Raw genomic sequence first — 12,927 nt, 5'->3', positions numbered from 1 at the left:
TCTCAGTTTGGGGTCAGTCATACTATCTTGTGATTCAGAGGTCATTTTTCAAAATGTGCACTTAATATACCTTGCCAGATTGACATGTCAAAACCATGGACCATTCACATAAGCTGACTTCAGGATAGAGCTGAGGTGATATTTTTATTAAATCCCTAAGTGAAGTAAGTTATGGGTGCTTGTGAGAAGCTTAGACACATTGGGCCCAGAACATAAAGATTTTTCTCGGACTTACTCTTGTAGTACTTCAGGCTTACTACTCAAATCTAGAAGTAAGCGAAGCACACTCCTCCTTTACACCTCAAGCTCATGAATATATCAGGAGTGCTAGAAGAGTAAGTAAAAACTACTCACAGCATAATGTTTGTGGACTGGCCTATTGGGTACCACAGAATTTGCTTTCCAACATTCATTCCCAATATAAACTGTTTAATTAATTCTCATTTTCACTCGTGAGATCATATGGCTGTTCTTAAATTTAAACTAAAAGTACCACTATTTATGTGTACAAAAACTATAGAACTGTAATTTGAGTATTTGAGCTACAGATGCACATTTCAGAAGTAAGCATTTTAAGAGTGCCAGATGAGCAACAAATAGGAAAAGAACAATAGTCAATAGGTAAGTTAATCTATGAAAATTATCAGAAGTAGCAGAAGTTACAAAACAGCCTCGACTAATTATCAAACTGTTGTGTCTTACCTCCTTTTGTTATCACTTTGATCAGATAACCATCTAAGTCGACCTGAAACTGATGAGTTTCATATGGCAGAGCAATGCGAGTTCCATTCAGCTTCACAGTCAAATGCTGGTGGAGGCTGATGCTGCTCTCCCCCATCACAAGGTCCACCGACTTGGTCCAGGAAAAAGAGCGGGTCCTTCGTGCATCGTTCTTTACCAGGACCTGAAAGGTTGAGGTAGAGGAGGAGCAGTCTTTTGTCAAAACATACTGGCATGTTCCCTGAAAGTTAAAAGTCCGTCCGTCAAAAGTGTTGTAGTGTGGGTCTCCAAAAACAGTGCAAACTCCAGGCTCTGTAGACAAGTATGAAAGAAAAGTGACATCAAGACTGGTTCCATAGATCAAGGGAAGCACTACTGTTACAAAAAATCACAAACAGTTCTGTCATCAAAGTCCTTGCAACATGGTAAGTGTTCCAGCAAGAACACAACTTTTAAAAAGTAACTCTGAGATTGCACCTTTCCTTCACAACCAGTAAACATAGTTTACTCATTGTTGACTGTATTCAGAACCCATGGTTGGGCATCACACTCAATACACCATGTTTTCTCTCTTCTTGTGGCAATAAAGGTGAGAGGATATGCTTGTATAACCATTGTAAGTCAATACAGGCGTTGCATCAGTCATTCTTCCTACATCCTAGTATGCCGACGTTTAGTGGAAATTAGCAAAATTAATCAACATTGCAAGAGAAGAGCATCAACGGCAGTGTGAGTGATGTTTTAGCTGTAGCCTTGAAACAAGTGGTCTATAAAGAAAGCAGTAAATCGGATCTCATTTTTTTTCTTTTGAATGATTTATAGATTTGTTAACCTTTGATAATTTTACTTACTTAATGCAGTGATTTGATATAATTTGAAAAAGTTATATTTTTGACTCAGATGTGGAAGTTAAAGAACTATGTTATGTTCACTAGAGTTATAAACCTTTACTACATCGATTTCAATTGGTTTTCTGTTTTGTTTCATTCTTTTTATATGTTAGTAGATTATGTGCATTGGTCTTTAATGTTGTAAAATTATTTTTAATGCAATGATCCTCCTTAGATAAATACTTTTGCAAAGTTTAAAAACTACCACCAATGTTTTCTTGTGGCACTAGAAGGGAAGAAGAAGCCAGAAAAAGGAAGGTGTATTGGCTGATATGTTTGTGATTGGGTGAGGGAAAGCGCTGAGGGCAGGTGTAATTGAAGAGTACTGCAGTTTTTTTAACAGTCTAAAAACCCTGCAATATTGAAGTCTGCATTGAAAACAATGATGTGGCTAGTGTCCGATAAAGGCTGGTATTGGTGTAATGCTTCAAAATACAAATATTTGACAAACTCTTTCTCCAGTTTTAATTTAGAACACTCTAAACTATGTGGGTTGAACTCTCTATTAAAATTATGGCCCTTCTGCCTCTGTCCATACTGGTTACAAAATAAAACTCTCCCTCGCCTCTATGTCTTGTTGGTTTTCATGCACCTATGGGAATCACCACAAAATATCTGGCGGAAACAGTACAACTGCAACGAAGAGCTATTTTCTTGAATCAGCCCTGCTGGGATCTTATGCAACTTTTTATGAAAGGTATGCACTAGCATGCTATTGTATCGGAAAATAATGACAAAGCACAAATTGCACAATATGGTGATTCTACCTAATTGTCACGAAAAATAAGCACATTTCACAAAAAAATGCAAACCTGTCACTCCCATAGTCATGAATATAGTAAGTAAAAGCATTAAAAGGCACATCCTCACGCTATAGAATATCTAGTTTTTAAACTGCAGCACTGTATAACATAATACTGTTTTAATGTGCAAGGCCAGTTAATGCCGAGGTTCTAGCAACATTATATACAATGCTTCTTAAATGCTTGTAGAAGCTAGTAGAGTGTGGGCTCTTCCACTTAATTAATTTAAGGATTAAGGTACATGAATCTTTTACATAGTACATAGGGTTGCAGCCATGCTGACGTCTTCAAAAAGGGACCGGAAAAGCTTACCAATAGGATAAGTGAAGGCAATGCATATACTCACTTTCAGTGCAAATAGGACAGCATCCTTTTCGATTCAGAATTTTGCCCTGATGGGATTAAAAATACAGCATGCATTTAATATGGAAGTTCTTAGTTTGCTTTTAAGAAATAATGGTTTTAATGGACATCAAGAATAACACTATATTTCAGTGGAAAGCTAGAGGTTCCACATGAATCAAAGAAACTCAGTTTATCTAAAACTTTTACAAGTGTATAAAAATAAAAGCAGCGGTGTGATATAAATAAAAAATCATGAGTTCTAAATTCAAGCATAACATACAAAGTCTTTGAAATACTCATCACCATCTTACACAGTAATTAAGGCACCCTAAGAAGTACTTTCCTGAAGGTATTTCACACACACAGGAGACCAGCAGCTCCTACTGAGCGACTAAAATCCTGGTGAGAATATAGTCTCTACATGTAAAAAGCAACATGAAATTGGCTATCACAGAAAAGGAAGTATGTCAAATCAAGAAGAATAAAGCCCCAATTGATTGACTAGTTCCTAGTCTCTAAAGGCAATGAAGAGAACAGGAATGGACACAGAATCAGTAAAATGGCAGGGACTACAGGAATTTGAAATGAACCTCCTGACTTCAATGACATCAGATGGTCATGTTTAAGGCCATGGACACTTCTCATGAGTTGACCCCATTTATTTCCATATATGTTTTGGCTACTTAAATGACAAAAATTATCTCCATTGTTCCAGAGCCAGCATTTTGTCATGGATGCCTTTCATATACCATGGACACCCTTATGCCAAAAACTACATCCACTACGCCAATTGCAGAATTTTGTCATGTTGCCTCATTTGTCAAGAAGTACCTGTATATGCCAGGACTAGTATTTTACCACAGGTCTCTATTATGCCAAGAAGTGCCTCCAATATGCCAGTGCAATTTGTTTGTTACAGGTGCCTGTCATGCTAAGATTTGCCTGAGTATACCAGTGCCAGTATTTTGCCTGTGAAGCAACTCACATTCACTGTTAGTCTTCTTCAATCATACATTGTCACTTACTCACAATCACTTGCACTCACTGGTACTCTCCCTTATTCCCATTCACATTTGCACTCACTTACTGTTGCTCACTCTTACTGATTCCAGCTCACTGTATAACGCTTCCTCACAATCATTCTTGCTCATTCATTCTCATTAATCCACTCTCACTCACTTGCAGTCATTCTTACTCTCACCCTTGCAACTACAGGGCTTCATTTGTAAATAAAAATATGCCAGTGCCTAAAGCTTTCCTCTAAGACATGCGGCTGATGTAATAAAATGCATAAGCACAGAATACTAAGGCAGTGTAACCCTAAAGCCATCTTGGGCCTCTTTAATCTATTTACAGCCACTCCCTGCCACTTCAGCTCACTTCTGGAGCTTTCTGCTTTCTCCTTTTGTGGCACTTTTCTGTCTTTCTCTTCTTCTGTCCTTCCCATATGTGTCTTTTTCTCACAGTAAAAGCCTGCTGCAGAAAATTAAGTGCCGCCCCAAAAATAACTGCCAGTACCTCCCACTGGCAACCACCGGCTCAAATTAAGCACTGCTGACACTGCTTTTGTGACCTCTGGCCTCAGAAATGGCAAATATCAGTGCCAAGAACAAGGGACACCTTGCTCTTTTGGTCATTGGCCCTCAGCTTTTCTCGTTTACTGCACATTCTTTTAGCTACACTAAACGTGAATAATAACCTTTTATTCACTATCAGTGTAATAGAAGTATAGGGCACCAGGAGCAGGAACTAGACTTTTGCTAAAAGCAAGGTGTTTAAGTGTATGTTGATTGTGTTTTTGAGTGAGTTGTGTGAGAGAGAGTGTACGTGTGACTGTACGCTCGAGCTCGTGTGTGAGTGAAAGTGAGGGGGTGAGGCTCAGTATCTTGCAGTGAGTGAAAACCAGTGAGATTGAGTCTCAGTAAGGGAGTCCGAGTGGTTCCACTTTTCTCGGCGAATATTTTTAATCAGGCTGCTTTCGAGTTTATTCTTTTATGATGCTTGGAGTTTTACGACGAGGGATTTTGAAGACATTACTAATTAGGTCTTACTTTGGTTGTGCAACAGCAACAGCTGTTGTTTGTTGTGTCTCATTTGGCACTCGAATGAAAACAGCACATTTTTACTTGTAATAAAGGACAGATGTGTTCGAAATTAAAGGCTGTCTGCACTAAAGGTGGGGGAAAGCATGCCAGTAAATTTATAGCCTGGTCAAACTTTCTGAATTTTAATGTTACTGATGGAGAAAACTACATTTCTAAAGATTCATGTTTGTAGAAAACCATGCAGGCTAGCATTGCCAAATCCTCTGAATAGCCACCAACTAACCACTGTCAAGTACCAATTGTAGGAGCAGTAAAACAGCACTACTGGCAGGGGAAACAAATGGTCTGGGACAGTGTTATTTGTAGGTCTACAATCAGAAGTACTACCTAGAAATATAAGGAGCGAGAGAGGAAGTGAGCGAGACACAGAGGTGACAAGACAATGTGCCAGGAGAATGATCTGGAGCTAGGGAGACATGCAGACCAGGCCGTTGAAAAACATTACTATACAAGGGAAATTCATGACATCTGTGAATTTTGGTGTTCTGTCAAATTGGCGCAATTCCATGATTTTTGAAGGCGTGAAATTTCTCCTCAGACCACACAATGATTTGTCTGTCCTAAATTTCCGGCGCTGTCAATTACTATGTAGCTGTGCTCCGTGGCCTGGGCGCTGATGTTCTACTGTGAGCTTAATTTGAAGCCCCACCCTTGTCCTGGAGCATTAGTGTATCCACGCTCTAGAAAACAAGCGGCACTGCACAACTTTTGACCTTCGAAGAAGCAGAAAACTCTGATCCAACCACCAACTCGTATTAAGCAAGAATTATGTCATTTTGATCGATTATTTAATCTCCATGATTTTTTTTAAATGACTTTATAATCGTGTTATCATCGTGTTTTACATATTTCGATCGATTTGAAGCCACACAAATGATGTAGAATAGTAAAATATTCAGCATTTTCACGTAGTGCAGATTATAATACACATTCTACTTTTCCAATAAGATCGCAGTATAAAAATACTTAAAATACTTACAAGATGTCCAATTTAGGACTAATTATCATGTCATTAGAACCCCACAACAGCATTATAGAAACATTAAACACATGTATTTCTACATGTACAGTCACTTATATTTATATTGCTATAGAAATGTGGAGGAGTATCCTTTCCACCAAACGTCTTCTCTGCCCACTTTATTCAGAACTGGAGGATCCACCAAGTTTCCAACTTTGACTGATGGCTAAACTGACATTGGGCCATTGTCAAAGTGTCTCAGACTGTCCCCCTTTTTAGGGAAAACCTGGCAGTCCTGAGCAGGAAAGCCAAAAAATGACCCCAGCCTGTCACCCTCCCACACACACACATAAGGGGAGAAACTGCCAATATGTCAAGGACATTTTTTGTTTTTTGGTTTCGAAAACAATATTTCGAATTTTCTTTTCTAAGAAGAAAAATTTTTGCTAAGCAGCTGTATTAAACATGGCTGTTGCTCACCAGAATTTCAGTGCTTAAAATGGAGCCTCCACATTAACAGCTTTGCTGAAGACATAGAGATCTTCAACTGCCTGGTGGAAATCTCTAAATATGGTGGTTGGTTTTCCATAAAGACAATAGAGAAAACTCCTCCACGGCCTTGGTGGACCAATGGACCAGCCCCCACATTTTAAATAAGGATTTATATATTTGTGTGTTTAGTGCTACAAAACACTGTTACCAGTTCAAGGTCTACAACATTCATTACTCTTCAGCCAGAATTAAATGGGCATTACTGAATAAGGTTGATACAAATTCCATTTAATTAACTATCTGGAACACATGGACCAGAGTCTAAATAAATTAATATTCACTCTAATGAATGCATTGTTGGATGAATAAATGTAAATTAATTTTACACAATCAACCCGATAGAACAATGTGCTAACCCCTGCCTAATACCTCCAGAACTTATCAACACTGTAGGCTAACATATTTATCAAGGAGAGGAAGCTGGGTGAGGTCTGAGGGCAGAATATGTCAGAGGGAGACAATATATCAATCCTCTACCCATCTTGGAACTTTCTTGGACCTAGGACTCTTCCAAAAGACCATCTTGATGTTTATCCAGTGGCATGCACAGAAAAACAGACAATCAAGGAATGCATGCATGCACACCCTAATTCAGTTTCTCTCTCTCTCTCCCTCCCGCTCTCTATTTCTCTCTCTCTCTCTCACACACACACACATACACACACTCTTGCTCTCCCTCTCTATCAATCGGTCTATCACATTCTTTTTGTCTTATTCCCAGGAAGGTAACTACAAGTTATTTATCCCTGATGTCTATGAGGGCACTGCCAGCTCAGTTTTAACTGCAACCCTCTTCCATATCCTACTTCACAGCTCTCGGTAAATTTGCCTACTGGTTAATGTGGCAGTACTTCATCTGCCAGTGCGGTAAAAAGTGTTTAGTTGATGTTCTTTCTATTTGCTATGCTCCTTCTTCACTTCCTATCCCCTGACACTTCCTTGGACTTCTCTCTCAGCTCTTTGGTGTGGCTTTTTTGATGCATTAAAGCCCCAATTACAGTTGTGGTGCAATCAAGGATACAAATTACATACCGGATAAATATGGACTGCATGAGGTGTAGTATTTACCAGGTGCTCAAATTTCTCCAGATGTCAAGTTTTGGACATTGAAATACAGAATAAAGGTCTAATTGCCTGCGGTGCAGTGTACTCGAGCATTCCATATGGCAAGTGCCCCGATTAGCTCAGTGACATGCATTTTGCACAAAGATCCTCGTAGACTTCCCTCTTCTGATACAGTACTTGTATGCAAAGCTGCATGCCCTTATTGACCATGGAGAACTAAGAAAATAAAAGGCTGTACCAATAAAATAACTGCTTTAGCTTTTCTTCAGAAGGTAAAGACCAAAGCGGATTGTTTCTGTCATTTCTTGTTAATATGAAAGAATCAGGCAGAAGGTCGTAACTGTAGGACATGGAAAGCACTGGAAAACACAGAAATACCTGCTACCTGCTGAGAATGGCCGTGGTGGGCTAAGAACTCTTTTGCAAAGGGCCTGGCATAGGTGACCAAGCTGCTATGCTGACCATGATCGTTGGCATATATTTGAAGAGACACAACCTTCAACTAACGATGAGGTCAGTTGCGTTGGCAAGGAGGCAGTAAATCAAGAGAATTCTTTCCAGTTGAACAGCCTGTAGTTAAATCATGTAAGTATCTGCTTTGCACTGGAAGGTAGTTGGACTTATTGTTGTGTGTGGCAAGGTTCAGTGTCTGTTTTATTTTCTGTGTCATCTCTTGGCACATTCAACAGCTGTGGTGCAGGGGCTGAGGAGGGGGCAGAACATAAAGATTTGGGGCATTCGCCCCATCTAGCCCCCTCAAGAGATGTCAGTGAATCCTGGAGGTAAGAGTTGTTGTAGCACATGCAACCCTGCCAAAAAAAAGACATGATATCCTTATAAAGAAGAAGAAATTCATGAAACAACTGACAATTTGAGTCTACAATATAGGTAACTGTAGTCTGTAATAAAAGATATTGGTCAAAAAATCATGGGCGTAGAAGCTCATTGACTAGTCATGTCAGATTAGACCTCTAGCGACAAAGCCAATGAGAAGAAAAACTCACTTTAGGGCAGCTGGTGACTGGAATGCACTGCTTCTTCTGACATTCTGTCTTGCCTTTCACACAGGCGCAGATGGTGCAGTTAATAGATGACCACATTTCTCCATCCTATAAGAGCATAACAAAAAAACAACCACGAGTGAAGGCTTCATAACAGTCTTCCAGTTCTTTGTCAGTAGGACACAGGGGAAGTGGTTTCCCTCATTCATCCCTCCATATTTTGTGATGATTTGGAGCATTGTACTGTGCTGTAAGGACAGGATTTTCTTAGACCACTTAAACATTGAGATATAGGTACACTCCACCCACAGTGAAAGGAAACTCAGTAATGCTTTGCAATTACTCACACAGTCACAAAGCACTGAAAGGTTACTGACTGCCTCGTGAATGTTGATGAGGCAAGGTTTCAGCAAATCTTTGAGACCAAACTTTTTGTGGTTAAAATATTGAGATAACCAGCACAGCATAATAATTACACCAGATCACAATGCAGACCACTTGCAAACATAGCATCTGCACTAAGATCTGGCCAATAAGATATCTGCCTCGTGGATGTCTTACCAAGCACCTAAAGAGTCCATTATACTACAGTCACTACAATTACAGCACAGCATTTATTTTGGACAGTACAGTTGTTTAGGAAAGAAAGATGGCTGCAAGAGTTTTTTCATCTCTCTTTTCTCGATGTATCTTTCAGCCCTCTTTTCCCTTTTTATCTCTTATCTCTCTGTCCTTGGTCTATCTCGCCTCTCTTTTCCTAGTCTCTCTTTCATCTCTCTTTCCTGAGTTTATCTCTCATCACATTTTTTAAAATCTGCCATCTCTCTCTCGCTTTCCCATTTGCCCTTTTTCTGTAGAATTAAGCTAGTTTACCGGTTACATTACATGCTACAAACGTTTTCAGGATATCCTAGACTCATCAAAAGTCTAATGTACTTAAATTATTCTGCATGACAAAATATAATTATCATTTTTGGACACAGTGAATTTTTTCCCAGATGGTCTATCCTCCACCCAACTCAATCTTGGCTGCCGCTGTGCTGTATCGGATTTGAACTGTAAACTTAAGCGCAGAAAATGGCAGCTTGGGAGAAAGATATACTTCCCACGCTAAGTCAAAGATGCTTTTCTCGCAAAGCACAGCAGTTTTCATAACATCTGCATTTTTTGCAAGCTTTGCATTTTCACACCGATATACAGACATTAGCTGCCTTTCTCTCTAGGTTCTGCACTGTGATTAGTGAAAACGTATATTTCCTTTCTCTGAGACATGACCAGGTATGCGATGTTCTTGTAATAAACAGATTTCGAGAGGTACAACTAGAGTAATACTTCACTTAGAGAGTTGTTTGTGAGCCTCAATCTAAGATGACTCAGTGTCACCAGAACACCTTTGGCCCGATTCTCAAGGGTATTCATAAATATGCACTTGGAGGGTTACTATATTGCATTAAAATAGAGTAGCTTTAGTAGTATCAGGATTTCATAAAGGCTTCCATGGGTTCTCATAGAATCATGTGCCAGTCAAAGGCTCTGAATAAAGACCAAGCAAAGTGTATTTTACATGCGTAATTGTGAAATCTGTACCATTACACTTAGGTGAAAAGCCATTGAATTAGTGCAAATACACTTTTATTTCTTCATTGGGAAAATAATTTTCCCTGTGAATTCACCACCCTTCTTCCACCTCCACCAATTTTAGGTGTGTGCCTCCATTCTTGGAAAAAATGTAGATCCTTTCCTTGATGGGAGTAAATCTCCAACCATTTCTGAGGTTGGCATAGGTCTTGGAACACCCACACATTACTGAATTTGTTTCTGTGTTCCCAAAATATCCAGGGTATCACAGTCCTGGAACATCCTCAATCAATATTTGGGGCAGTAACACATTCTCAAAAGAGAAAGGGTCCTGTTGGGATTCCGTCCCCTTTGTAAATGTAATAAAAATGTTTGCTGGGAAAAAGAGAGTACCCCAGAGCACCACTGTCAACTTTCAAACAAACTTAAAAAATATAAACTGTTTCCTTTCAGGAATATGGTCTACATTTAGAAAAAAGGTGCACCTTATTTAAATACAGTCACGGGCATGGTGGTCTGCTGATCCCAGCAATCCATAATTAATGTGATGGCCTCCAATCATAGTGAATCAACATTTGCAACCGACCTTATGAATACTGATACCCACCCACTATGATTCTGAATTTTGTGTACCAACCTATTAGTACCTAGGTCAGTACAAAAATTTCCTTTCCAATTACAGAAAGTCAATAGGCAATTTGCAACCACTTTTTGTGAATGGAACCTTTATCATAACAGGCACTTTGTGTCCTAGTGAAATGGAAGCATCTGGTAACTTTACTCTTAATTGTCACGCGTGTTGTGTTACTTTATGAAAACTAAACATGTTAAATCCCATTATTATAAGATTTCCAGGGATCATTGCTTGAGAACTTTGCAAGCTGTCACCCCAGTTGTTATACCTATCTCTGCCTAATAATTTTGGAGATCGTAGACCAAGTATGAATGCTTTTATGAAAGGCCAATCGGGCACTGGGAAATGAAAATGTACCATTGTCTCCCAACATCCATGTTGCTATTTAGAGAAGCAGAATACTGGCCCCTTATGGAATTGCTTCCCAAAGATACCTTCTGTGAATCACACTCTTATGCTGATCCCTGGAGAATAGGGATGGGCCAAGATGGCAAACATCTCCTCACCCTGCTAAGTTTTAAGGTCAAGTAAAAAAAAACACCCAATAATTCAGCTTCATATTTCTCAAGCTTTTCCCATAATTATGATTTATTAAAAGTATTCCAAACAGCCACATTAGGAAAGGAGTGATTGAGAGGTGGTTAAGACGTTGATGAGTTGATATCAATATGATCATCTATTCTATTTTTGTAAACGTTTATGATGTACCACAAAGTGTAGTTCAAAGTACATTTACAAACAATATATAATAGTAAAAATAGCAATAGAAAATAGTCACATACAAGTGAAATTGGATGCATACATCTTTGAAAAAAATGGATAGCACAGAATATTAGCCGAGCAAGCCCCATTGATGATTAAGATGTTCCTGTAATTAAAACTTGAAGAATTGGGAGTTACTAAGCCAGATTTTTCCTAACATAAAGCTGCACAATTGTTGCCCTTTCACAACTAGTATGTAAAGGACTGTTAGTAAATAACAGAAGCAGGAAATTGGCATGATGCTCCCATGTTTAAAACCAGACAAACACCGAAGAAACGTTAGGCCTAAATGTGAAAATACCCGTAGTAATCAAAGCAAGACGTGGAAATTACATTGTCAGGCAGCAAAACTTTCAGATCTCTTTGGGCTTAATTGCAATTCAACTAAAGAATTGCAAACTGTAAAAAAGTGCTAATTCAACACTGGTAACGGCATAATACTGCATTATTTTTTCATGTAGAATTTGAATAGTGCTTTATAACCAGAAAAGCCATGAAGCCGAGATTCACTTTTGATTCCAGGGCACCCTTCAAAAGCGTACGTGTGGTGAGTGTGGATTGCAGTTTGGCCTAAATGGAAGGTGTTGGTTGTGGTATATGAGGATAGGAGATGTGATTAAGGGCCACATGTACAAAATTCAGGTTTTATGACTCACAAATTGCGAGTCGCAAAACTTGATGTACAGCAGTGTTAATTACGCTGTTTGCGATTCCCAAAGGGGTCGCAAATGACTTACCTCATGAATATTCATGAGGTAGGTTGCAATTTGCAACCCCATTGGGAATGGCCACCCTCACTGGGATGGTGGCCTGCTGGAGACAGCAGACCACCATGTCTGTAACTGCTTTTAAATAAAGCATTTTTTTTTTTTTTTTTAAATGCAGCCTGTTTTCCTTAAAGGAAAGCGAGATACATTTCAAAATCAGAAATGACAATTTTCTTTTAATTTTTTCAGAGCAGGCAGTGGTCTGTGGGACCACTGCCTGCTCTGTAAAAATATTTTCACAGCCATGGGGACCCCTTTTCGTTTGCGAATGGGTTAGCACCAGTTTGAAACTGGTGCTAACTGCGATTGTTTTACGACCGCATTCGCGGTCACAAAACAATCATACATCCCATCTGGATTCTGTATTAGAAAGGGATGCCCTTGTCACGCCCCCTTCTAATACGGAATCGCAAAACCCAAACTTCGATTCGGTAACAAGTTATTGAATCGCAGTTTGGGCTTTGTACATCCCAAATAGCATTTTTCAAGTCGCAAATGGCCTGATTCGCCATTTGTGACTTGAAAAATGCTTCGTACATCTGGCCCTTAGTGCCTTGTGGCTGCACTTGAGTATGAGCTTTTGATGGTGCTTTGTTATTATCATTAACATCCTGATCCCCTTAGCTGCATCATTCAATGATCAGTTGGGAATACAAGCCTATCAATGTCCTGATTAGAAATCTGAAACTTGGAATTTGTCAGTGGAGAACTGATCTCTTCTTATGTTCTTGATGACTATGGATC

At 39.2% G+C, this 12,927-nt stretch overlaps 1 protein-coding gene across 1 annotated transcript in view; it reads right to left on the bottom strand.

The window, feature by feature from the left end:
* Nucleotides 1–12,927, bottom strand: part of BMPER (BMP binding endothelial regulator) — a 387,098-nt gene that overhangs the window by 127,349 nt on the left and 246,822 nt on the right. Inside the window, exons 10-12 of the mRNA XM_069215488.1 lie at nucleotides 8,446–8,550; nucleotides 2,760–2,805; nucleotides 703–1,032 (exon numbers count right to left, since the gene is read on the bottom strand). Coding sequence (XP_069071589.1) covers nucleotides 703–1,032; nucleotides 2,760–2,805; nucleotides 8,446–8,550 — 481 coding nt within the window. The remainder of the gene's footprint in view (nucleotides 1–702; nucleotides 1,033–2,759; nucleotides 2,806–8,445; nucleotides 8,551–12,927) is intronic.

This window comes from Pleurodeles waltl, chromosome 2_1 (assembly GCF_031143425.1).
Source record: "Pleurodeles waltl isolate 20211129_DDA chromosome 2_1, aPleWal1.hap1.20221129, whole genome shotgun sequence".
Classification (NCBI taxonomy): domain Eukaryota; kingdom Metazoa; phylum Chordata; class Amphibia; order Caudata; family Salamandridae; genus Pleurodeles; species Pleurodeles waltl.
Note: the sequence above shows the minus strand (reverse complement) of the source record. Positions and strands in the feature narration are given on the sequence as shown.